The following is a 27,352-nucleotide window of genomic DNA, read 5'->3' as shown; positions in this document are numbered from 1 at the left end:
AAAGGGCACTGAAATGTGATAGAATTCAAAAGAAGAAAACTTATGGCCTGATTGGGGCACAAAACAATAAACTTAAACAAATATGATATACAGCAACAAACTAAAACTACTGAGTTACAGGCTCCTGACTTGGAACAGCCACATAAAGAATGTGGTAGGATTAAACATGTTTGCAGTTGCTCAAATATCCACTCACCTGGGACAGGGGTTTAAATTGAAAGGCACTTGAAGTTGTCAAATTAGTAAGCCTACCTGTTTTAAATTAATGTGAAACAGTTCCTGATGGGGACGCTTAGTAAAATTCCAGAACCTTTCAGTCATTGGAAAGATCTTGGCTTTGGTTTCTATGGCAAATCTAACTGGTTCCTGAATTCCATGGATCACTAAATCTACGGCCACTGTCAGGAACACTCTGGTATCTGTAATGGAAACCAGTTGTTCAAATAATGATCTATTGGTATTAGAAATACAAATTTCTATGCACAAGAGCTGAAATTATGTATCAAGCTAGAAATCAACCAAATGTTTTGTTAACCCTATCCATCATATTCATTTTTTTACTTTTATTTATAGATTACAATTTAACAACCAATAGCAAAATATCATACATATCATACATATATATCAATTAGCCAGTTTATATCGCATACAAGTGGCATAATTTCTATGAGAACATATATAGGCTGTAAAGGAGGTATACCTTATAAGGTGTTCTTTTCATATAAATATCGGTCTAGTAACAATAGTTCTTTTTGGGCCAACTGTTTGTTTTACAAGACTTCCATGCCAAAGACTTCTTCTTTTGTTCAGTATTGTATTTCTTTTTTATTTATCAATCAAGCAAGAAAAGCAAAAAAGATAACAATTTTCAACAATGACTAAGTGATATAAGTATATCACAAGTCACCATTCAAGCAGAAGTAAATTTTACCTTTAGGCGTCTCTGTATTTAGTACTAGAAAACATTCTTCTGTTGGATCCCAACTCCCTGATACCAAGTAATTCTTACCGTCTGTATATCCCATGGATTTCTGAAATAGTCAATGCACATGAAAGTATATAAGTTTTACTTATGTCTGCTATTGTTATGTAGGGAACAAATTTAAGTCTTTTTAATCAAATTTATCAAACATTTATTTATATAAATATATCATTTTTTATCATTATGATTCATTCCATAAATTTTTTGGGATAATTCTACACCAATCATCCAAGGTGCCAACATACTATCTGAAACATGCCATGCCGGTTACAGTTATGTAAATTAATTTACTGACCCAGTAAAAACTCAAGGAGACTCAATTTGATTGTAAATAAACAAAGAATTTAAATATTTGATTTAGTATTTGAAACTATAGCTAATGATTTCTGAACCTCTCAAATTTTCTAGTTTATTGTTCTTCAACACATTATTCATTTTTCAGAATATATCTAGACTATATATCCTCAAGTTATCAGAGATTTGGAATCCACAAAGTTTGATACATCAGAATTAAAAATACATTAAACAAGCTAGAATTTTACAAGCGACTGCCCAATGTTTTGACTTATCAGAGTTTTTAAAACAAGGAGAACTGTATTTGAATAAATATAAAATAGTTAAAATAGTGTATGATTTTACCATTTCAATCAATTGCATATCAGCATGTTTAACATTTCTACCAGGAGATATCAACAAACCAAAACATCTGTAAATAAACAAATAAACAAAGATAATTTAAATAGCAGATTTCGTACTTATATTTCTCTTTCTCTCAATATTATACACTCAGGTTAAGATGAATCATTTATCTAGCTTGGTTACAAATTTTTTTCGAAATTGAGGAAAATTGTATTTTCATTAATAAAATTTATGGTCATGATTAAGACAAAGACTGAGATCTAGATAATCATAACTAAACAGAGGCACATGGTACAAGTACAATGGATCTTATAGCAAACTAAATTGCTCTTTTATCAATGACATAATGCTTGCCTTTCTATCATAAGTTCTGTATCTCCTGTCTGTGAGACATTGATCACAATTTTCTTTTCATAGTTACTCCTGAACTTGAAGATATTTTTATCCTTTGGACAAGTCGTAAGATTGTTTTTCCCATCATCTTCTTTGAATTCTAATGAGACAGAAAATGTAGATACAAATTCTTCATCCAACATAATTTTAGACTCTTTCATTTCTTTTGGAACTTTTCTAAATGTTGTAGCAAAGCAATACAAAATTTTCCCTACCTGAAAAATATACAATTGATATGTTCAATAAAAAGAATGATATCAAATTTCTGCATATATTTAAGAGATAACTGTATTGTATTTGAAGCTTTAAGGACGTCCATCGGTAGTTTTACTGTCGCAAATTTAGTTTACCTGGCGACGCGGAGCGGGGACAGGTAAACAGGTATTTGCGACAGTAAAACTACCGATGGACGTCCTTAAAGCTTCAAATACAATACAGTTATCTCTATTCTAATGCAAAACAAGTTCATAATTAAATTTCAATCATTATTTCAGTGTAAAATCTTCATTAAAGAAAATTCCGCGAAAAGATGTTATCTTCTTTGGTCCCTACACTAGGTGACGTCATAGGTATGCTTCCGGCGTCAAACATAAACACCGGGCGTTTTCTGGCTTCTGTGCCGCTTCAAAATGTAATAAAATTTGATAAAAAGAAGATTTTTAGGCGCAACAAGTGAGTTTTTTGTTTATTATTGTAGAAATAACATGTCAACACATTCCGAAATTCAAAATGTCGGCTTCCTTAGTTACAGACAAGGAGATAGAGAATTTTACGCTTGCTGTCATCCAATCAGAACAATTGTTACAAAATAATTGCATTAGAATTATTAGTTGATCAGCATCAGCATGATGTAAACATGAATGTACCATATAAAGTATTCCAGGAATACCCTTGCTTTGGCTTGTGCAACTCAGAATCATCGTTGCTTGTTCAAATTGCTACAGTTGTTTCACAAGCAATCTTTTCAAATCTCCTTATTTTTTTAAATATACAACTTCAAATACAATTGGCTTTTCAAAAGGGTGGGAAGGAGTAAATTTGTTCTCTTATTATATGTATAGTAAGAAAGTTAACTATTGGCAAAGAGAGATTACTCATGTTTATTTGCCAGTACATGTATGAAAATTATAATTATATATAAAGTGGATCCCTTAACAGACTAATAGTATAATGCATTAGTTTCAAAATCATTGATCTATGCTAAAGCAAAAGTTGACATCACTAACGATATGGTGTACCATCATGTAGTTGTGATGTTTAATTTTTTGTATTAAATTTTCTAACTGAAATAACAAAGTGTGTATATTTTGTAACTGAATCCTTAAAACCAGCTGATATAATCAATGGAAAATACTCACAGCTTCTTGTATTTCACATCTAAACACATGACACTGGAATATTGCATTGTCAGCAGAATCACCATGACTACAGGTGAAAGCAAAACATTTCTTTTCGTTACTTTCATTAGGCCCTCGAGCACAGAACAGAATACGATGGATTTTGTAGTTTGCTATTTCTGAATCATTGGTTGGATCAATTAACCTGCAAAAAAAGAACTATTTTCAAAGAAAAAAATCCTTTTATAACACATTCACATAAGACATTTGTGATATCCATAAATATCTAGTTGTCAAACCTAAATAAAAATATTCAAAATGCATATTTTTCCCCATATCTTTAAAAACAAATGAACTTAAAACATTCAAACTGGACCTTCTCTATAAGAAAATAAATAATCGACAAATAATACCATAAGTGTTATCAGTAACAATGAATTCAATAATTGAAGTTAGAACAGCCTTTTATAGCTGACTATGAGGTATGAGTTTTGCTCATTGTTGAAGGCAATACAGTAACCTAAAGTTGTTAACTTCTGTGTTATTTGGTATCAGTGGAGAGTTGACTCATTGGCAATTATACCACATCTTCCTATTCTAATATACATTAAAACACAACTCACAATAGTTTCTCTGAATATACCTGACAGACAATCCGTTTTTGTCAATATTAGCCATATGTAAGAAATTCATTGATATACAAAATCAAAAATGGAATATAGACATTAATGACCGACTACCACAATATGTTTCTAAAAAATTGAAAACTCATTTGCACTCCTCATGTCACACATACTGAAGCTGATCTTTTACAGTGGTTAAAAAGTAAGCTTGAACTATGGTACTAACATAATGTTGAGAAAATTCAGAAAAAACTCTTTTTCAGTTAGCCCACTACAGGACTACTTTGTGAACTTTCTGCATCCAAATATGTACAAGTAATTTATTCCTGAATGTTGATAAGATATTGGAAGATAATAAAGTCATTATTTAACATATAAATGACAGTACTTACTCATATAATGTTTCATTATCAACAAAATATAACTTTCATGAGAATCTAAATTTAGTTACAGTATGCCTGACCAAACAAATCTGGACTTCATCCTAATGATTTTAATGATCTACTATACAAATAGTAAAAGGGTACATTAGTGTCTAAGAAAAGATAACTTTGTAACTTTATCTTAAGGTGTTCAACCTCCATACCGTTAAACAAATGTAAACATCCCAAAGGTTAGTTTGTAATCAGTACATAGAGCTAATGGTATGTCATTTTCTTAAATACTTCTGATTTTTTTTTTAAATGAAGCCTTTATTTCACATCATGAAACAAGTTGATATTGAAAAAAAATACCTTTCTCCTTTCCTGTAATTTTTATGTGGTTAAGGTCATAAGAAGCATTTTATAATAAACAAATCGCAGTATATATATAATATATAATTATATCTTGTACCTATCATTCAAACAACAGTGGTAAAACACAAAATGTTTAGCCAATATTATTATATAGACTGATATTTTTCCAAGGATTTAAAAAAAAAAACCAGAATTGATTTATCTTTAATCATTAGAATAAAAAAAACACGATATTTATAATATATACCATAAAAAAGATCATTCGAACCATGTTGGCCATGGGTGCATATTGTTTCAGGGGAGAAGATTTAAAAAACAAGAATGTGTCCTCAGTACACGAATGCCCCACTCGCACTATCATTTTCTATGTTCAGTGGACCGTGAAATTGGGGTAAAATCTCTAGTTTGGCATTAAAATTAGAAAGATCATATCATAGGGAACATGTGTACCAAGTTTGAAGTCGATTGGACTTCAACTTCATCAAAAACTACCTCGACCAAAAACTTTAACCTGAAGCGGGACAGACGGACGAACGGACGAACGAACGAACGAACGAACGGACGGAGGACGCACAGACCAGAAAACATAATGCCCCTCTACTATCGTAGGTGGGGCATAAAAAGTTTACTAGGATGACTACAGATGGCAGGGGCAATAACTCCATATCAGCTGATCATGACATACTACACATTTTTTCTCAAAATTAAAATTTCAATTAGAACTGATTTTTTAATCTGATCAAGATATTGTCATTTAAACCTCTCAGTATATTTTTTTTAGCTTTAAATCATTTCTGTAATGTATGTTGGAATGGATAACACAGTTAAAATGTTTGTGCATACTACAAGGTGAGTAGTGCAGTAAATAATGGGTCTGCAAAGTGTTAGTGTTCATTCAGAATAATATTTAATCAACATATTCATGGAATATTATAGATTTTTATTGTGGAAAGTGTGGAGTATTATGAACCTCAATATTAATAAGATTATGAGAACCCTATAGCCTTTAACAGAAAAAATATGAAGGACATTACAGAACTAGATAATTTATCCTTAAAAACAATCTTTAAGTTTGAGCAAAATTTTAAGTTTTCCAAAGAAATTTAAAGTCCGAAGAAAGCAAATCCATTTTTTTTATATTAAGCACATGTACCACAAAACTATCAACATGAAAGTTGATCATATTGACAAAAATTACTGCAAATTACTTAGTTGGTACACAAATGTACTTGCACAAGCTCTGTATTTACAAGTTCAAAAACTATTCATGAAAACGACCCAAATCTTTGTATTTTTCTCTGTAACTGTGTAACACATACATGTATATGTAAAGGGCTGTTTAGTTTGTACATAAAATCCATTTTTTACCCCAAAACATCATTTATCAGAACACTTTTGGTTTATACTTTGCCACATCTCAACTTTAAAACAGACATGAATCAAAAGATTAAATTACATGGATGTTCCAATTTCAGTAAAGTAATCGCACCCTGTCCTTTGAAATAATAGTGTAATTACATGTTCTTATAAATTTGATGTAAACATTGTGAAATAATTGAATAAAACAAATGAAACAAACACATCTTAAAACTAAAAGAGTTAAAAAGATCTCAATTTGAAATTAAAACTCAACTTTTGCAAATGTGATTGAAGATTAAAATGATGTGTTAATTGATTAAAACAAAAAGTTCAGATTTGGATGGAAAAATGGTAATATTGAAAAAAACATGACATTAGTCGACCACTTTTTAAGAAGTCTCAATCACTCATTATGTATAATGTTATTTCTTCAAAAGATATGAAGGCTATAAAGTCAGTGAAGCAACTAAAATTAATACACTAAATCAAAGAAAACGTAAAACAAGCACAAAACACCAGAAAAACATAAAGAGAGGGAAATGAATAAAATGCATACCGAACCAATTTATCCTGTCTGCAATGCAAAGATAAAACAAAAATACATTAAATCACAGTTAACATGGTAGAAATCACCTTAAGAAAGTTCACGAAAAAAATATGGAAGTTTTTAACAACCTTGACTGGCTATACAGCCCTTGCACGGTCAGTATACTTATATAGTAGTTTAAACAAAATTACTTGTGCCAAATATCCTTATATCTTTTTAACAAGCTTGTTTGATTATTCAGAAATAAAAACTTATTTCACATTAATTAAATTTTTTGAAGTAAAAATTCAATGGTGTAATATTACCTGCGAGGGCACATTACAGAACAACAACAGATAATTATAAGTAATAGTTTAAGAATTTAAAATGACAAGTAAATTGGTTCTAGTTAAATAAACTGTATACAACATAGATACTTGTACCCTATTCAACTTATGAAATACTTCCATGTAAGATTTTCACATAAATACATGTATATCTATATGTCTACCATAAGGTGTTTGAAAGCACTTCAAGTAGTGCAGGTTTCTGAAAATGGGCCTTTTAAATAACATGAATAATAATTCAAAACTTTATGCAGTCAGAACCATACACAAAGTGCCTATTGGCCAAACTCCAATCTCAAGTCCTGTTTATTAATTAGAGCATCAAAAATCAACCTATATATGAATGCAGCGCAAAATTTATCAACAAAATCAAGAGCCATCTTTGGCACAGTATGTCGAATGTGGTATTCATAAAAGCAGATTACACATAAATTTATACTTGACACATAATACTAACAAAATGACATTAGTACAACATGAAATAGAGTCAGCTCTGGTTACATTAAATTTAAATGAATAAGCAATGCAAAAAAGATTTCAGGTTTGAATTTACATAATCACATGCACTAGAAGAATTCATTGTGACTATGATTAGTTTGTCTAAAGAACAGTTAAAACTGGTTAGGTATGTAGTTTGAAAGTTGAAAAGTCATCACCGACAAACAGTCCAAACCTCATAAACCAATATATCCTCTTAATCATAGTTCTATTTACAAAAATGCAAGATGATTTATTGCAATTTCAAGAAATAAAACATGTAGATAAAGCTATCTGAATTCAATATTCAGCTTTTCATTTATTTCACACCCATCTGGAGTCTGGACACAATTTTTACAACAATTAAAATTCACAAAAATTTCTGAACTTGAAGGTAAACGAAACTTTCACATTTAGTAACCAGAAAAGATAAATGACCGACAGGAAAGCAACACTGCAGCCTAATATCCTAAATCAGGATGCTTTCTTAGGTTATATAGTGTTCATGAAAGGACCTGTATACATTGTGTATTAATGAGAATTGTGGTGACATGTAAACATCTTTTATTTATTTATATTAAACATTTAAACATTTATAAGCACAAGATTTTCAAGGGTCAATGTCAACAATGGTTATCCATGAGTGCACTGCATAATGTTCATGTATAAATCATACACACAAGTGATAAACTGAATTTATTGTGAAATCAAATAAATCTGTTACTTCAAAATTTCTGTTTCTCAAAGGAATCGATTGGTGTATCAACACTATTGGGCAATGTTGTGGTAAGTTTTTATTGGTCAGAGGAGATTTGAGAAGGAACCCAGAAAAGCTCTGATAAATTCTTGATATTTTTCCAAAATCTAATTTTTAAGATATAACCAGAGTTGACTCAATATTCTTTTCCTATTCAGGTCTGACATTTACCTGATATTCCCTATCGATGTATTTGGCACGGACAGAATGATAGGTATCACCATCTGTGTTTGTTCATTTAATATGGCCATGTTCCTGTAGATTTCTACCTCACTCCTTGGAGCATTGACAAGAGCACATCCAAGGTAGGTAACTCCATTGAACACAGTGTCAGTTTCCTCCAGAGAGGTTACAGGAAGTGAAACTGATCTTTCCTTTGCTAGAAAATATGAACATCAGAGAAATAGAAAAGTGACATGTCAAACTTGCAAACATTTGTGTTAGACACACAAACATATAATTAATTAGAATGCCAACATTTATTTAGCAATGCATATTTATGGGTATCATTTTCTGAAAATTTTGACCCTAGGAATTAATTAAAAATGTGTAAAGTAGTTATTTTCATAACAAACAATGTCAGCAGGATGTTGTGTTTTTTTTTGTGGGGGGGGGTAATGTTACTGGTGGAATAGCAAATTTCACTTGTAGTTCTTTATGTCGGTTCTTTTCTAAAATCTTAAGAGCACAAATACTTGTTTCTCAAAATTTGTGATTTTTTTTTAACAATAAGTTAGTTTTAACTGAAAAATTGACACTGGGAATCAATTTGGTATAACACATTATTAATTTTTGTCAAAATACTAGCAGCCAAAATTGTCTCTCAAAAATTCGAGATTTATTGACAAAAATTCAGTTTTTATCACATTTTCTTGGTACATTTTGTACTGACAATGATTTGTATAATAAATGAGACTTACATTTGTACATATCTAAAGTTTTACACATCAATCTGAAATAAATTTCATGCATTAAAATAAATTTTTGTTGAAATCGTAGCAAAGCACCAAAAAGATGTTTCTCTGAATATTAAAGCTTTTTAATAATATCTGAGTTTTGGTGCAGTACTCCTCTATTTGAATTCATGGAGAACACTGATATGTACAATGTAGATTTGTACCTGCATTTTTTTGCTGTAGCTTTGATGACAATTCATCCACTGATTGGCTGCTTTGTATTGCATGGTGCTCATTAAAATCATTCTCTTGTTCTTTATTCAAAGAATCTGTTGATGTTAATGTTGATGATGAAGCCATTCTGTCAAGGATTTCATCATTTATATCTCGTATATCTCCAGTTATTCTCAGCTTTGGTTCCCCATTGACCACAACATATTCATCACCAGTAGAAGAAGAATCTTGAGAGCTTCGACTGACAGTGTCTTCCATTGTCACACAGACATTGTAAACAGATTATTACCCATCTGGACCTAAAATAATTATTAAAATCGCATTTTTAACTTATTCATTCATGTATTGGCAAGAAATGTTTTAAGAAAAATGTCTGTTCTAATATATTTTTTTTTTTTTTTTGTACTTTTTTTTTTTGTACTTTCAAATTTCTAGACTAAAACTTGTATAAGCATGTACTGGTATTAAAGAAATGTGTTGTTGCGCTCAAAAAGGGGGATGGTTTGGCACCAACAAACATGTCTGACCCTACCATTGTGACAGTGTGTGTGCCTGTCCCATGACAAAAGCTGAAAACCCAGTGATTTCATATGAAAATTGTTGCTATACGTGCTATATACATGTATCCCATTTCTTTTTCATTGTACATTTGTCATTTTTAAGGTAGCAATACACAGTTAGAAGTTTAGTTTTGGCCATGGGGAATTTTTTAAATATGAAAGTTTTTGTACATTAAAATTGATTTTTAGATAATTCAAGATTCTCTTTCTATAAATATATACATGCATAACACAAATATTAAGCCTTATTTGCTTGAAAGGAGGGGAAAGAGGGCGTTTAAAAATTATGATTGTCAATTTTAAGGTTTTTTTCCTAACTGTGTATTGCTACCTAAGGCTTTTCATAGTTTACTATGTTACATGGCTCACACTACTTCAGAATCATAGGGAGAAGTGACTTCTCTTTTTGAAACTGATAGGGAAAAGTGATGAGATTTGAAAGAGAAGTGCTCCTTTGAGCGCTGCGCTACAATGTATGGATTTTACTTTAGTATAAAGGGTCATATGTAAATAATATTCTTTTTATATTGCTCAATTCATATCTGAGTTTACAAATGTATAATTAAAGTAACAAATTCAAAGTTGTTTAAGTTAGGTTCTTGTGAGAAACTACCAACTAAATATCTAGCACTAAAAAGATTTTTTTATGACAAAAAGGTAAAGAAATTATAAAATATAAATTACAATTTAAATAAAAACTGTCTTGTTTATCATGTTTATGAAATTCAGTGTTTCTCATCAAAAGATAAACAAAGTTAAGTTAGGCCATAATATATTGATATGAGTATAATAGTCTCAGAGTTAAACAACTTAAATTTATATTTTGAAACAATCCATATAAATTATATCATGTATATGGAATGATATACATTAATCAATTAGATCTAACCAAAATAAAAATGAAAATGGAAAGTCTGTTAATGCGTAATGTTTCCTTTTGACATCGATATTCTACTGTCAGCTGTTCCATTCATGCGTCCGTAGTTATTATTGTAAAAATACTGATTTCTGTCATAGCTGGTTCCGGTTCTGATCCGTAGTTAGTAAATGGTCAATTGCGGATGAAGAAAATTTACAAAAATAAACGATGTTTGACAAGCTATTTGGAAAGGGATATGACATTTTTAACGCAATAAATGGATTAAACTGCAAGTCTGGAGGCAACTTTTATCATGTTCAAATGGAGTAACAAGCTTATTTTACAGCCGAAAGTTAGATTGATCTACACGAGTAACAAGTACATTTGTACATATGATACATTTGTACCAGAGATGAAGTGATAAGTAATAACCTGCTACACACTGTAAAGTCAATGCTTTAACCATGTTAACCTCTTTTCTTATGAAAATGAATTGCTTAGGTCTGAATTTCTTTAATTATCCATAAAAAACTTGGGTGTTTCATCAACTTGGTCAAAATTGAAAATGTCTAATGACGAAAGCAACTGAAAGCGAGTATCATAAACATCAGGGTGACTTGTTTTCGCTTTAGAGGGTCGGGAAAAGCAAAGTGACATACAGGAAGTAATTTCTTCGCCCTAGTAGCCTGGTAGTGTGAGCCCTGATGTTATATGGACTTAGCTCATTGTTGAAGTGAGCAAGGTGATCTAAAGTTGTAAACTTCAACACCATAATTTGGGTCTTTGGTGGAAAGTTGTCTCATACACCAATTTTGTTTTTTTTTATGTTTGAGTAACACTGGTTGACTCTGTGTAAACGATGACAATAAACTATCAGTTCATACTGAGCTATAATAACATAGGCATTGTGACATATATGTCATGGGGGTCTCATTGGGGGGTTCTGATCCCGGATCCCGCTTATCGTTTTGTCAGATTCCCGTATCCTGCTTACACTATGTACGTAAGCAATTCTCATTTTTTTTTTTGCATTTTTCCTGTGTCCCGCTAGACTTCATTTCCCGTTTTTCACGGCACAATAATTTGACTTTCATGTGTCACGCTTACAAAAAAATTGGCAATCCCGCATCACACTTAAACCCCTAAGAGACCCACTGTCATGATATATGATTATGAAATATTTCAAATAATTTATCATAAAATTTTAAGTGTATGTGGTTTTCTTTGGGTTTTTTTTTCAATGCACGTAGTTAATAACAGTTCTTACATCTGAAATGAAGAAAAATCACTAATTATTTAAATCATTTTGTATCATCTGTCTGATATCAAATCAAAGTGAAACGAATCATAACAACAAGAGTTGAGACATGGCTTACTGTAAAAAAAACACTGGTTTTTCTCATAAATTAAGTTAAGGCATAATTTTTTTAAGCTAATTTCTTAATAATGTATATGAATAACAGTTGTATCAACTGACTGTCAAATCTAGTTGGGGTTTTAAAAGTCTTTTATCAACTGTTAAACTGACTTAGTCTGGATTTTTAGATTTTCATTAACGATGTTGATTATGGTGGCGCTTCATTTCCTACATCCGGTTGATGTCATGTGGTCGGCACATTCCGTCAATCGTCGTTTTCCGGAGAAAAACTAGCAGACGAATTTCTTACATGATCATGTAAATATATTCAAGATAATATTTGGCTAAGAACTATGTACTATAAATAATTAAGTTAACAGGTTGTTCTATATTTATATGTAGTTTGTCATTTCACCTTGGTGGCACGTGCGATTGGTGACGTAGTTGTATATAAATCCTGGCCAACGTTTGAGCGTCAGTCACTTTGAATTTGTAGTCAACGTTGCACTGACGGCAATTCTTTGAATCAACTATAAGAAAAATGGTAACGTATTTTTGACTTGACAATATTTGTTTACTAAAGTTAAACCGTACTGCTATATTTAACTGCAGTCAATTATTATTTGTTTTATTTTTAGGCATTTTTATGTAGCTCGGTATTTTCATTCAACATGTTTACCGTTAAGAAATGTAGGACATCTTTTAGATTATGTAATTTCTTAATACATGGAATGTCCATCTTTTAGCTCACCAGCACACAAGGCCACGTAAGCTTTCTCACCACTTGACGCCCATCGTCCGTTAACTTTTACCGTTTTCTTCTCTGAAACAACTGGCTCAAATTTAACCAACTGGCAACACGAGTCGAGGACTTTCTATTAACTAGTATAGAAAGTTCTGCTGCACGAGTCCGTGGACATAAAACAAATAAAAATAATAATAAATAGCCAAATGATGAAAAGAAAATATTAAATGACAAATGTACCCACACAAGAGACAGATTATTCGGTCTACCGAGATTTATAACTGAAAATAAAAAATAAGGGTAAAAATTATCTTGAAATTTACAAGAAATACTGACCCTCTGATTTTAGTTAACAATATACAGACTTCACAGTATCTGATAGTGATACCTCGCCTGCATTTTTTTGCTATATATTTCATTCATATAAAATTACATGTTTTTCAAAAAATATTAAATTTTATTTTTAAGGCATTTATGGTTGGATTTGTCTTAAGAATATTTGTTTATTTGGCCATTATTTTGTTTTCAGTTGTTTTTGTTTTCTTTTCATGTGAACACTGATAATAAAATTTTATGTTTTAATTTGGTTGAAATAGCAAATTTCTGAACAGAAATAATATTTGTGTTTATCTGTCATGTCTGTGAGAAAATGAAAATGACCAACAACAAAAGACTGAAAAGTAATATTGTTACAATCTTTATGCCCCTCAGGGCCCAAAATTGGATAATAAAATTTATCTTATCAGGGGTGGATCCAGCCATTTTAAAAAGGAGGGGGGGAGGGGGTTCCAACTATATGTCCCCATTCAAATGCATTGATCGGCCAAAAAAAAGGGGGGGTTCAAACCCCCGGAACCCCCCACCCCCTGGATCCGCCAATGCTTATCTTAACTAATAAACCTGTCAGTCCTGTGACAATTCTGCTTCTATTGGTACCAAGTTGCTTTAACCCTTTCAATGCCAAGACCAAAATTCAAAATTGCCAAGACGTTACAAACGTAACAATATTACGACGTCATCGATAGTTTCCGATTTCCAACGTTGACGTTCCTACTGCTTTCGTCAGCTATTGCTACTCTTTTTCAATGCATAGGACACATACTATTTATTCATTGCACGCTGTGGCGATTGTGGATGGTTGCGTATCTTTAGAGGGAGGAGCAATAATCATTAGTAATATAGAAATGAGTTGAATATTGGAGCATAAAAAGAAAAAGAAAATATTGCAAAAAACAACAGTAAACTAACAAAACAATGCAAGTTAGAAAAGTCGATAGTTTCAAAAAAAAAATATTACAGAATAATGGGCAAGGTGTCTAACCATTTGATTGTCCTTTCATGGACGTATTTACCACATCTACTTTTATTCATCATTGACGTATTTACCACATCTCCTTTTCTTCATCATTGACGTATTTACCACATCTAATTTTTTTTATCATTGACTTATTTACCACATCTCATTTTATTTATCATTGACTAATTTACCACATCTCCTTCTATTCATCATTGACGTATTTACCACATCTCCTTTTATTTATCATTGACGTATTTACCACATCTCCTTTTATTCATCATTGACGTATTTACCACATCTCCTTCTATTCATCATTGACTTATTTACCACATCTCCTTTTATTCATTGACGTATTGACTACATCTCCTTTTATTCATTGACGTATTTACCACATCTCCTTCTATTCATCATTTACGTATTTACCACATCTCCTTTATGTCACCTTTGACGTGTTTATCACATCCCCTTTTACTCATCATTAACGCATTTACCACATCTCCTTTTATTCATCTTTGACGTGTTTACCACATCTGCTTTTATTCATCATTGAAGTATTTACCACATCTCCTTTTATTCATCATTGACGTATTTACCACATCTCCTTCTATTCATCACTGACGTATTTACCACATCTCCTTTTATTTATCATTGACGTATTTACCACATCTCCTTTTATTCATCTTTGACGTGTTTACCACATCTCGTTTTATTTTTTATTAGTTGGTTTATATTTCAATGCTTACGTGTTTTTTTTACATGATTGTAAGCTAATAAAAACCACAAGAAAAAAAAAGATATACACGTAGTAAACTTATGAAGAATCCGGTTGAAATTCAAAGAAATGTAAAATTCTACTAGAATGGGATAATTATGAACTATGAACTATCTTGTCTTCTTTAGTTTATTTTTAATTTCTTGTTTTGTACTTTTTTCTTAACTGTGGTCTTCATTTTCACTCGTGATATAATTACATTATGCAACAGCTGATAAAACGCACTTATATAGATGTAAAATTAATATAATGCTTTGAATTCGCCGTAAATTAGAATTTCGTTCCCCGAAATTCGATTAGAAGACATTGCATAGTTTCCTTCTATTCATTCTCCGTCTTGCAATTTATTTATTTTTTGGTTGGAGGAAAGTCAGAGTGGCTTATTTATAGAACCACCGACCTTCCGCTGGAAATCTTACATTAAATTTTTAAAAAGTGTTATTTGATAAAGTTAATTGCATTTTTTAGGGGGCAGTTTCTCTACAACTAATAACACATTTAACTAGCTCATGAACAAACTGGAGGCGTCATAGTGGACGAGGGTTAATTGATTTTTTTTTATAAAACATGTACAAATTTATCATAAATCTTAGAAAAAGATTACTAGGTTAACAATAAATTTCTTCCACATCCTTTCATCTTTGTAGAAGGCTGTGAACATATCATTCCGATCGAATTCTCCCATAGTTTTGCTAAAACTTTCTATAGCGGTTGGTTTGCCATGTGGTGAAACTCCTGGTTTGCAAATTTGGACACTAAGCAAACTTGTTTCCGTTCGTTTTGTCTGTATGTACATTGAAAGCAATGTTTCTCGTCTTCTCATAAATACAAAGTCATCCGGACGTTATTCATGTTTTTTTTTAATTCTTTGGAGCATGTTACTTCTCAAAGTTCCAGTCATAAATGTCCTTCTTACAAGCAGTTTTAATGCTAGTGATAGACTAGAAAAAAAACTATCGCAAAGCACTTGGTATCTTTTATTAAATAAACAACTAGCAATCAGAAGACTTTTAACTTCTTTGAAGTTCCCCATCAGGCACATGATCAAAGTTACGGCCTCTGTAAACAGTACTATGAATGAGATAACCGGAAATATATTCAACCAGCATCCAAAATTTAATGCCAAATTTGAGGCTTTTTGATGGTATATATTGTGTCATTACTGAGCGTGCACGTATTCCAACCAAAGACTGGTCAATCAATCGTTAGGTTTCTTTCAGGTGTATGCATGCAGATATTTAGATCGCATGTTAAACGAATCAAGAATCGGCTTAAACTTTACCGATGGGTCATTAGTGGTATCGTTTCTGCCTGAAACTTTACGTTTTGTAATACCGTTTTGTAGATAATTTAATATGAGAAATCAATCAAAAGTCGAGTTAATCGATAAGTTCGAGAAAAAAATATCCGAAGTTAGATATTCAGAGGTAATAATTCTGCTAACCGCATCATAATTTGCAATTGTCTGTTAACATTCCGGTCCGTTAATGTTATGTTCATGAAATTAAAAACATTTTACCATTTTGATGATTTTTTGGTAAATATGTGTTTGGTGTTTTTGTGTTGTTTTATTCTATTTGGAGCGGGATTCGTGGGTATCTATAAATAATTCATACTTAATGTTTTAAAATATAAAGGAGTTTCTCACTAATCCAATTAAGAAATGAAAAAAAAACGGGAATATGTTGTTGCATTCAAATAAATGATTTTTGTTAATTCAAAAAGAAATATTGAATTTCTGAGATGTTTATAGTATAACATTATTTTCGGCAACAAAATAAGAATTGGACTTCAACGATCCTTAATTGTGTTCAGTCGCAAACAAAGAGTAGTAACACACGATCATTATCATACACTTACAGTTAACATTCATGATACGCACACCCTCACCCTCATCCTCACCAGACTCCCCCCCCCCCAAAAAAAAAGTAAACCCCACTTCGTTAACTTATCATATTGACATACTGAAACATTTTTCAATAATGCCTTTGGTTATATTTACTATGATAGTTCCTCTAGACTTTTCACTCCTTTTCTTCTAAAGGTTGTACATTGACTACATTAGTTATTTTGATCATCGGGAAATTGAGCTTATATTTCTTTATTATGTTTTTGGTTGGAATTAGTGAAGTTGAGGTGAAAGAATCATTAGATAAAATTTTAGGAAATTCACATGCAGACAGAAGCTTTATTAAACTGTTTCTGTTCAATTTATACTGATATCTACTGATATATATATAGGATAATCAAAGTCATGAGCCAACTCAATTACCTCCATGTTTTTAGTATGACAAAATTGATACACTCTATCAATAACATTGTATCAGTTTCATGAAAACAGAACTGCAAAAAGAGCGAATATTTTTACTTGTTTGTTTCAAGAACTATCTTCTTCATAAGATAAGTTGTAAACATGAGCATAAAATATGCTATTGCAGGCATATTCTTTACACCACTTTCGACAGTAAATTCGGGGTCTTCAGCACTTTGAATTTCTTCCGGCGGAAAAAAAACGGAACCAATGAGTTGCCATATTTGCCATATTTGCAGTATTACGCAACTCTCCATTTGACGTCATAAATTCTTAGTCGACTTTCATATTCGTGCATTTTTCCGTAGTTTTCCTATTTCACAATGTTAATGGTATTTGGGGGAAATGTCAATTTTGCAAATGCACAGAAAATGCTAATAGAATTACTTGCAATTGTAAATGCTCGTCAGACATTTTTTTAAGTATGCAATAAACATTCCAATTGAAAAAAAAAATAATGCTATATATCGTATCAGTGTATTTTTAAGACTTGATATTGAATTTTACATGAAACGAGTGTATTGCAATAACAGGTTATTAAAATTATTGAACTAATGAATGCTACATGTATATAAAGAAATAATTCAAGTATGAACGTTTTTTACATTTATTACAAATCTATAGCGTATTGTCGACAAATAATATTTCATTCATAATGATTGCTTGTTGATTGCAAGTTACTTTCGGGTGTGTTGCCGAAGTTTACTGGTTTATGGCATTGATAAACAATCAACACATAGCACGTGGAGCATATGAAAAATAAATGAATTGATAGAGCCATATTTTTTTTAAACATTTTCTATCAAACTTTTTTCCTTTTAACATATTGCTAAATGATTTGGTGTATTTAATTTGTCGCTTCAAAATCTTTTTTATTATTTACATTGAAGTATAATTACGTTTGTTTACATTCGTTCGTCACGGATTCTCCCTTGCACTTGCAATGTGCGCAGTCCTAACAGGTAGTAATTCGTTACTCTTCATTTTTAAATTTTTGCCCGATAATCCCTACTTTTCTTTTCATGATTTTATAACATATAGATAATTATTTGATAGCAGTACACGTACGAAGATTATGATAGTATTAAGGATTAATTTTTCTTACACTTGTTTTACAATAAAACCTATAGTATTTAAGTCTGTTATCAACTTTTCTTTTAAATTTGAAGTTTCATATGACTACAATTGTCAAGATGTGACAGTACTCTAAGTTCTAACGTTTTGTTTGTTTCAGCGCGGGTACCTGTTGTTGTTGTGAAAGTGACGTAATAAACGTCAACGTCAAACTACTGTTTACAGTATACGAAATAAAACCGTTAAATTATTTAAATTTAACTGTAATTATTAAACCAACGTATTTTTAACATTTTTGAAAGACATAACGTCGTATTTGTTCAAAAATTATGATAGATATTTTTACCAATTAAGGGCCAAAATATTGGCCTTGTGGCATTTTTCAGATATTACCGAGGCCAATAAGTTGGCCCTATGGCACAGAACTCGTTAAAACAAACCAGAAATGAAAAAATGTAGTTTTTATACGCCCGTCAAAATTATGGTATACAAATGTCCGGTGTCCGTCTGTCTGTCTAGCGTAAACATGTCGCACCGTAACTTGAGAACGACTTATCTAAATTTCATGAAACTTATTATGGTTGTTTTTTATGATGGTCAAATGATCTGTATACTTTTTGGTGAAAATGAGATTTAAACTTTTTGAGTTACAGCACTTTGTAACAAACAGGGGTGTGTTTTTTTTTTTTTCACATGTCGCGCCGTATCTCAAAAACGATTCTTGATTATTGCTTAAAACTTTACACACTTTTTAGTTATATTAATCTTAATATCTGTATACTTTTTGGTGATGATTCAAAATTTCATTTTTGAGTTATTGAGTATTTTGTAAAAAAAAAGGGGGAGGGGTTTTTTCACATGTCGTTCCGTATCTCAAAAACGATTTATGATTATTGCTTAAAACTTTACACACTTTTTTGATATATTAACCTTAAGATCTGTATACCTTTTGGTGATGATTAAAAATTTCATTTTTGAGTTATTGAGTATTTTGTAAAAAAAAAAAAAAAAGGGGGGGGGAGGGTTTTTTTACATGTCGTGCCGTATCTTAAAAACAATTTATGATTATTGCTTAAAACTTTACACACTTGTTATATTAATCTAAAGATATGTATACTTTTTGGTTTGATTCAAAATTTTATTTTAGTGATATTTGTAAAAAAAAAACAGGGTTCAGGGTTTCACATGTCCCGCTGTGTCTCAAAAACAATAAATGGTTATTGCTTAAAACCTTCTCAGAAACTATTTATGAGTATTGCATAAAACTTCCACACAAGACGTCGGGTGTATCATGCGCTCATGGCGCAGCTGTTTTATATTAAGAAATATATCATTGGGAAAAATTTCAAGTGACGAATACTTATGGCCTGGCCACACTCTGTACACTTGTCACTTTACTTAAGATATTCACAATACACCTTATCACTATTTGGAAATATAGATACTAGAACCGTGACTGAATGTCCATATGTGTATAACAATATTCAATTAGACAAAAGATATAATGATAACTGTTGAATTTGTAAGATTTTAGAATAAGATTATTTAAGGGCATATGCAACAGTTTATTTCTGATTGTGAGAATTTTTCCATTTAAGACATTTAGACTTTTTTTTACCTCCGTTTATCAAATATGTAATAAAATAATATACCTTCATGTGCTACTTTTTGAGTAAAATTAGGTTGAAATTTCAGATATTTATGCAAAATTTGGATTTGTGGACGTATTTTTCCTCCAGACAGAAATCAGCACAACTTTTTTGTTTTAAAACTCAATTTGTTTTTTTTGTTAAGTCATTTATAGGTTCTTTTTTATATAAGTATCCTATAAATGTATGAAATATTTAGTTTAGAAATAACAAAATTTTATCAAATGTTCATGAATGTAGAAAAAAAACATCATTTTTTGCTGTATATATTTATACAAATCCTTGATCAAATTAAAAAAAATTGCATCATTGATTTTTTTCATGAAATTTGATACAAATAATCTTCACAAGTAATCAAACCAAATGACATTTTTAAAAAGAGGGGTCAATGAACTTGTGAACTTGTTTCAAGTTAAATCCGTTTGAACGATAAAAATCAGTTGAAAAATGCATTTCCCGATTTGTCACAGTTCGACTTCGCTAAAATAACATTTTACGTTAGCAATGTCATTATCTCCCCTGTAACTGTATTGTATGCCCTTAAAGCAGTCTGCACGGTTAGCCACTAGTCTGATGCCCCAGACTAGTTAAATTTCATTCGGGATAGTAAGTATTTTCAAAACTTTGTTTGGACCAATAAGAAAAATGTCAGAATATTGGTCTTCGGACTAGTAGTTGAAAAAGTTTTTGGTGCAGACTGTTTAAAGGGACTCAATACACATCAAGACAACATGGTATAAGCACCATCTCCAAGTAATTCCTCCAGCTACAAGTCAAACAATCCAACAACATTTTACATACCCTGCCCTGGGGTTGCACTACCAAACTCATCTGCGCAGAACAATATAATAAAAAAAAACTTAATTTTTACCCTGCTAATCTGTTTACCAGAGTGATTGAGTCTTAAAGTTTTGTGCATTCTCAATTTCATTTTTCAGCGAGAGTGTATTTCCATTCATGTGGGCCAAGCTGGTGTCCAAATTGGTAATGCCTGCTGGGAGTTGTACTGCCTCGAACATGGTATCCAGCCTGATGGTCAGATGCCAAGTGACAAGACCATTGGTGGTGGTGATGACTCCTTCAACACTTTCTTCAGTGAAACAGGAGCAGGCAAACATGTCCCTAGAGCTGTATTTGTTGATTTAGAACCAACTGTTGTCGGTAAGTTTACTACAATTTACAATAATTATTGAGTGATCATGAATAAAAAAAACAAAAATCCAAAGAACAGTATAATGTACAATATAAAAAAAGGTCTTAACCCTTTCCTCCATAATGACGCCTGTCTAGTGCCTCAGTTGAAACGGTTTGCCTATATGAAAAATCTGTATCAGACTTAATAAAATTTGTATCTGATATATTGAGAGGATATTCATGCAAATATCTTACTGGAATTTCATTGATGAAATATTCGTTTTCACAATGCAATAATATAACCTGATGATTTTTTTTTATTGAAAATATCATTATGCGAATCGGGTTTTAAAAAAAAATGTCAATGGAGTAGAGGGTTAAGATTACAGTACCTAAACGATAAATATTGAGTCAATTAAATAATATATAGGTACCTGTATGCCATTTTTCTTTAGTAATGACAATAGTAAATACCTGCCTGGTCTTTAGTAATTAGTTCACCAAAATATTTCATGATTTATAACCAATTTTCTTTTATGCCCCACCTAAGATAGAAGAGGGGCATTATGTTTTCTGGTCTGTTCGTCCGTTCGTCCTGCTTCAGGTTATAGTTTTTGATGAAGTTGAAGTCAAATCAACTTGAAACTTAGTACACATGTTCCCTGTGATATGATCTTTCTAATTTAAATGACAAATCAAAGTTTTAGACACCAATTTCACGGTCCACTGAACATGGAAAATGATAGTGCGAGTGGGGCATCTGTGTACTATGGACACATTCTTGTTCATTCCTGTGACGACTCATAGTTGCTCTCCACTAGTTCCAGTTTGTTTCGTTTTTTTTTTCAAAATTCTGACCAAATTGAAATTTGTTTTGTAATATAAATCCAAACTGTTCAACTGGTCAGAATTTAAAATAAAAAGCAATAAAGTGACTATAATTTCACAAAAAAATCTTAAGATATCATAAAAAATATTGTCATCATTTCAGTGCAAAGGTTTCTTGTGAAATTCTCCACTAAAATTTGAAACACAATTTGCCTATAATAAGTATATACGACTTCATCATTCTGACTCATTGCTATGGAAAATATAAAAATTTAAAAACACATTATGGTGTTGGATGCAAAACCTATTTTCCAAAAGGTTTTAAATTTTACCTTCAAATCACTAACATCCATCACCAAATTTTATTTATATTTGAACAGATGAGGTGCGTACAGGAACCTATCGTCAATTGTTCCACCCAGAACAACTTATTACTGGAAAGGAAGATGCCGCTAATAATTATGCTAGAGGCCATTACACCATTGGGAAAGAAATTGTAGACTTGGTACTTGACAGGATAAGAAAACTGGTATGTAACAATGGAAATTATATTGTCTACCATTCACTTCTCTGACACTCATATTTGCTTTAAAAAGGGTTCTAACAAATGTTGAAAGTTGTGGATTTTGAAGAAGAAAAACATGTTGTTCTGCATTGTTATATTGGTGTCAAGAGAGAAGGGGTTCAATATCTTATGCAAAGGACCATTTTCAAATTTTTTAAAGAAACACTTTTTTCAATAGTTCTGTGATGGTACAGAAACTTTGGTTTCAATAAAAGAAATGATAGAACCTGGTTTTAGAAAGTTGCCAAATTCCAGTATGTTCATGGATGTCATTTAAAGGTGGATTGGCTGAAGAAATTATAAAAGTTTGCTAGCCATAATGATAATATATGTGACCATCTAAAGCCAGGAGGAACCTGTAATCCAGGGTTTTCATTGGTCTCCATATTGTGTTTTCTTTCATTTCTTGACATAGAGAAAACAATAATTACGTTAGATGTATGTTTCATTATAATACTTTATTCTGATTGGCCAACTGCACATCTCGGTTTATTCCTTAATCAATTGCATTACACAATAAAATTTTAATATTCATGATGACACGAGGTCCAACAATAAAGTGCACAGGTGGATTAAATAAAAACTTGATTAAAATTGTTTTCGTGATCCTAGCTAAAAAATGTAATTATAAATATTGAATGCTTCTTTTTGTAACTTCATAGGGTTGTAAAAGCGTTGACTGTGCGCAAATTTTTAGAATGCAGCGCTTCATACAAAATGTACTTCGGTCAACGCTTTTACACCCCAATGAAGTTACAAAAAGAAGCATTCAATTCTTAAATGCATTCATTATAAGTTTTCTTTTTTAGTTTTTTAGATTGTTTCACGCGTAGTTATACTGATGCCTTTCAAGATAGCTTACTTCATAGTATGAATTATGCTCTTTGTTATAAATAAATAATGAACACACATTTTAGATTAAATTCCAGTGCTATTTCGAAACCGTTGAACATTGACATGTCCTTTATTTTTACATTATTTCATGAATTATCAATATACAGAATAAATTATTATTTATTATTTTTTTAAGGCTGACCAGTGTACCGGTCTACAAGGGTTCCTGATTTTCCACAGCTTTGGTGGTGGAACTGGATCAGGATTTGCTTCCTTATTGATGGAGAGATTGTCTGTTGATTATGGAAAAAAGTCAAAACTGGAATTTGCAATTTATCCAGCTCCACAGGTATTATAACAAGCAATTTAGTAGGATTTACACATCCATTTTTTCATTCTATTTTTTATGCCAAGTGGAAAGGCAATAATAACTGATTTCCTTCTCCGAACAAATATGTCTCAAAATTAGTTGAGAACAAACTTTAGTCTGCATAGACTAAATGTTATGAAATAAGTATTTCCTATGCGACACATGACGCTAACAAGTGTAAATAGACCAAATTCCTTCATCAGTGACCTTGTATATCAGTTCAAAACACAGTCATGATACTTACTTTTAAGTATTTCTTTTACAACGAAGCCATCTAAGTTCAAAACTGAATTTAGGCATGTACCTACTGTACAACAGTCAGCTGATTTTTCCTCTAAAATTAAAAATTCCTAGGTAGGGGTAAGATTATGCAGCACTACAAGCAAGAAAATAAAAAGTGTTAAAATAAAAAGTGTTACAAAAATGGTTTACTACATTTGCCTCCATGCTGGGGTTGTTTTTTATTCTTTCAGCAAATGATTGATTTCCCATATATTTCTTTTCCAATTCTTGAATCTTTTTGGCTTTTGATCTGCAAAATTTATATACAAAATGTATATTATATGTACATGCTGTATTAAGGAATGTAAATCTTTTACAAAACGGGGAGATTTTTACATGTAGACATACTAAGTACTGTCAGATATTAGAGTTATTTCAAATATTGTTATATGCATTTAGGAAGTAAGATTGAAAGTAAACTGTTTAGGGGTTGATATTTAGTTTTTACTTAGCTCTAGCTATTTCATAGATATTTATAAATGCAATCTTTTTGTAGGTTTCCACTGCTGTAGTTGAACCTTACAACTCTATTCTGACAACTCACACCACACTTGAACACTCAGATTGTGCTTTTATGGTTGATAATGAAGCAATCTATGACATCTGTCGTCGTAACCTTGATATTGAGAGGCCAACATATACCAACTTGAATCGTCTGATTGGTCAGATTGTCAGCTCCATTACTGCCTCACTTCGTTTTGATGGTGCTTTGAATGTGGATCTTACAGAGTTTCAGACCAACTTGGTGCCATATCCACGTATTCATTTCCCACTTGTAACTTATGCACCTGTTATTTCTGCAGAAAAAGCATACCATGAACAACTCTCGGTAGCAGAAATCACCAATGCCTGTTTTGAACCTGCCAACCAAATGGTGAAATGTGATCCACGTCATGGCAAATACATGGCTTGCTGTATGTTATACAGAGGAGATGTTGTACCCAAAGATGTCAATGCTGCAATTGCAACCATCAAAACAAAGAGAACCATTCAGTTTGTTGATTGGTGTCCAACTGGATTCAAGGTTGGAATCAACTACCAGCCACCCACTGTTGTTCCCGGTGGAGATTTAGCTAAAGTACAAAGAGCTGTCTGCATGTTGAGTAATACTACTGCTATTGCTGAAGCCTGGGCTCGTCTTGACCACAAGTTTGATTTGATGTATGCTAAACGTGCCTTTGTTCACTGGTATGTAGGAGAAGGTATGGAGGAAGGAGAATTTTCTGAAGCTCGGGAAGATTTGGCAGCTTTAGAGAAGGATTATGAAGAAGTTGGCGTAGATTCTGTTGAGGGTGAAGAAGAAGAAGGAGAACAAGAATATTAAAATTCTTGAAGATGAAAACTTTGAAAAAATTATAGCATTATTCGTCTATTAAAGTTGGATTGTTTAACCCACTATTTTATTCAATTTTAATTTACAATTTGATTCAGTACATAGTTAATTTATTGTCTTGCACAGCAGCTTTTTCAGGGTTATAGAAATTTGATACATCCATCTATTTAATGGTCTCTTTGTGGTATGACAAAAGTTCCTGAGGCAAAATTTAGGCATGCTGTAAATGGCTGCAAAAACACAACTGTTATTAAGTTTGTGATGAGAGCTATTCCAGAAAAAATGTTTATATGGATGTTGGAAGACGAGTGTCTTGGTTGTTGGTGCCGAAACTGCCTGCCTTACAAACCCCTACACCTTTTTTTCTTTAATAGCCCTAAGTTGAAGGTTCCCTACTAAAAGAGAATGGATATTTAGCCCTTGAAGATGGTCCATTGACAATGAAACTTTTACATGATCAGTTTATTTTTAAGAGGAATCACTGACAATGGTATTTGGTACAACATTATAAACAGTTATATACTGCAGCTGTGCTATTTGAGCAGTCAAATTGCATAGACTGTATATTCATATGTGATATACAGTCACTGACTGTATATCACCTTGTTTATGACATTGACAATGCGTTCCCGTAGAGTTTTATTTATGACGTCAATTAAACATACAGGTTCGCGGCAATTTTACGTTGTCCGCTCACAATTAAAATAGGACGTTTTTTACCCTAAATACTTCATTTAGAACAGTTATAAGAGTTGCAGTATATAAAGAATAACCATACATTGTCTCGAAACAGCCAAGCTTTCTACCCTTGTACAAATAACATTGATATTTCGAGACAATGTATGGTATTCATGGTTATTCTTTAGTTATAAGCTATGGTATATTTTCTATAGTGATTTTTGTTCTTGCCCCCCAAGTTTTGTCTATTGAATTGAAAACTACACCATTTTATTTTATCTAAATTACCAGTCTATAGCAACAAAATAAAGATATTTTATTATAGTATAGGATCTGATTTTAGTAAGTGCCAAGTGAGTCATTTTTTTATCACTTGTTCGATATTAAACTTTCAACAATCTTTACTGAAACCACAAGTTTTGCAACTTTGCAGTAATGCATACCTGCCAACATTTCAAAATGTCCATTGGGTTTTTACATGCAAGAATGCACTCAGTCATACAAAACATTCAAAGGGCCTTCAAATGCATTTGTCTATAGGTATTCTTATTTTGTTTCTAACAGTTGAAAAATATATCTGCCACTGATAAAAATTGAAGTGATTGTACTTTCTGGTATCTCGAGATCGAGTTTCATGCACCTGCAATATAAGGAGGGAATCCTGTCTGTTTCTGTTTCTTTCGGATAATAGCCTCCTTCAACAAACTGAAGATTCTGCTATATATGTTGCCTGACCACGGGGGGGGGGGGTCTCTTCCCATATAAAGGTATATACATATGTGCCGCTGGAATGGGTCCCTTTTTTGATCTGTCAAATATATCAATGGGGTGCAATTTTACCGAGGAAATATATCAATAGGTAGTAATTGACCGATATAGGTACTATTTGAGCTGATAAATATATGAATGGGTTATGATTTCGCTGTGAAATATATGTATAGGTAGGGATTTCACAATTATTCAATATATGAATGGGGGGTGTTTTCAAAATCCCATGTTGAGACCCCCCGTGTGCCTGACCTGCCAACCAACTGAACAAAATAGCTAAAACTATAACAGGTTAAAATGCAGTTTTGTCAATTGTCTTGAAAGTAAACAGATGAAGGAAATCTGACAAAACAAATATTGAGTCGTAGATGTAGAGACTTAGCTCTACCTTCTATTCATTTACACAGTCAGAACCCGGTTGAAATAGAACAAAAGAATCGAAGCAAGGCATAAATGCTTACTGTAATGTTTACTATAGTGACAAAAAATTTAAAAGTTAATTGAAACAAACATTTCTTCTCAATTACGAAGTGTTTTATTTTAAAAACACCATTTGCATATAAGTTTTCAATTTATCAGAACAATTGGATATCAAGTCGACGACATGGATGATTCAAGTTAGTTGGATG

The 27,352-nt window shown here is 31.8% G+C and overlaps 2 protein-coding genes across 8 annotated transcripts in view; one reads left to right on the top strand and one right to left on the bottom strand.

Annotated features, from left to right (window-relative positions):
- The window catches only part of LOC139510140 (rab GTPase-activating protein 1-like), a 52,361-nt gene extending 40,003 nt beyond the window's left edge, over window positions 1-12,358 (bottom strand). For 3 of the 7 annotated variants that reach the window (XM_071296453.1, XM_071296456.1, XM_071296459.1), the window contains exons 1-9: window positions 12,255-12,358; window positions 9,298-9,606; window positions 8,349-8,556; window positions 6,627-6,644; window positions 3,373-3,556; window positions 1,976-2,229; window positions 1,622-1,688; window positions 932-1,031; window positions 253-419 (exon numbers count right to left, since the gene is read on the bottom strand). In XM_071296453.1, the coding sequence (XP_071152554.1) occupies window positions 253-419; window positions 932-1,031; window positions 1,622-1,688; window positions 1,976-2,229; window positions 3,373-3,556; window positions 6,627-6,644; window positions 8,349-8,556; window positions 9,298-9,565 (1,266 nt within the window). In that variant the 5' untranslated portion in view covers window positions 9,566-9,606; window positions 12,255-12,358. Of the gene's footprint in view, window positions 1-252; window positions 420-931; window positions 1,032-1,621; window positions 1,689-1,975; window positions 2,230-3,372; window positions 3,557-6,626; window positions 6,645-8,348; window positions 8,557-9,297; window positions 9,607-12,203 lie in introns of all 7 variants that reach the window. The other 4 variants (XM_071296455.1, XM_071296457.1, XM_071296460.1 and 1 more) reach the window with 2 other exon arrangements.
- Window positions 12,359-12,484: 126 nt separating this feature from the next.
- LOC139510141 (tubulin alpha chain, testis-specific) lies at window positions 12,485-25,340 on the top strand. Its single transcript, XM_071296461.1, has 5 exons — window positions 12,485-12,627; window positions 20,870-21,092; window positions 22,274-22,422; window positions 23,489-23,641; window positions 24,441-25,340. The coding sequence occupies exons 1-5, from the start codon at window positions 12,625-12,627 to the stop codon at window positions 25,266-25,268; spliced, it is 1,356 nt and encodes a 451-aa protein (XP_071152562.1). The 5' UTR covers window positions 12,485-12,624; the 3' UTR covers window positions 25,269-25,340.
- The last annotated feature ends 2,012 nt before the right edge of the window (window positions 25,341-27,352 follow it).

Source organism: Mytilus edulis, chromosome 2 (genome assembly GCF_963676685.1).
Source record: "Mytilus edulis chromosome 2, xbMytEdul2.2, whole genome shotgun sequence".
In the NCBI taxonomy this organism is placed as follows: domain Eukaryota; kingdom Metazoa; phylum Mollusca; class Bivalvia; order Mytilida; family Mytilidae; genus Mytilus; species Mytilus edulis.
This window is presented reverse-complemented; position numbering and strand designations above follow the sequence as displayed.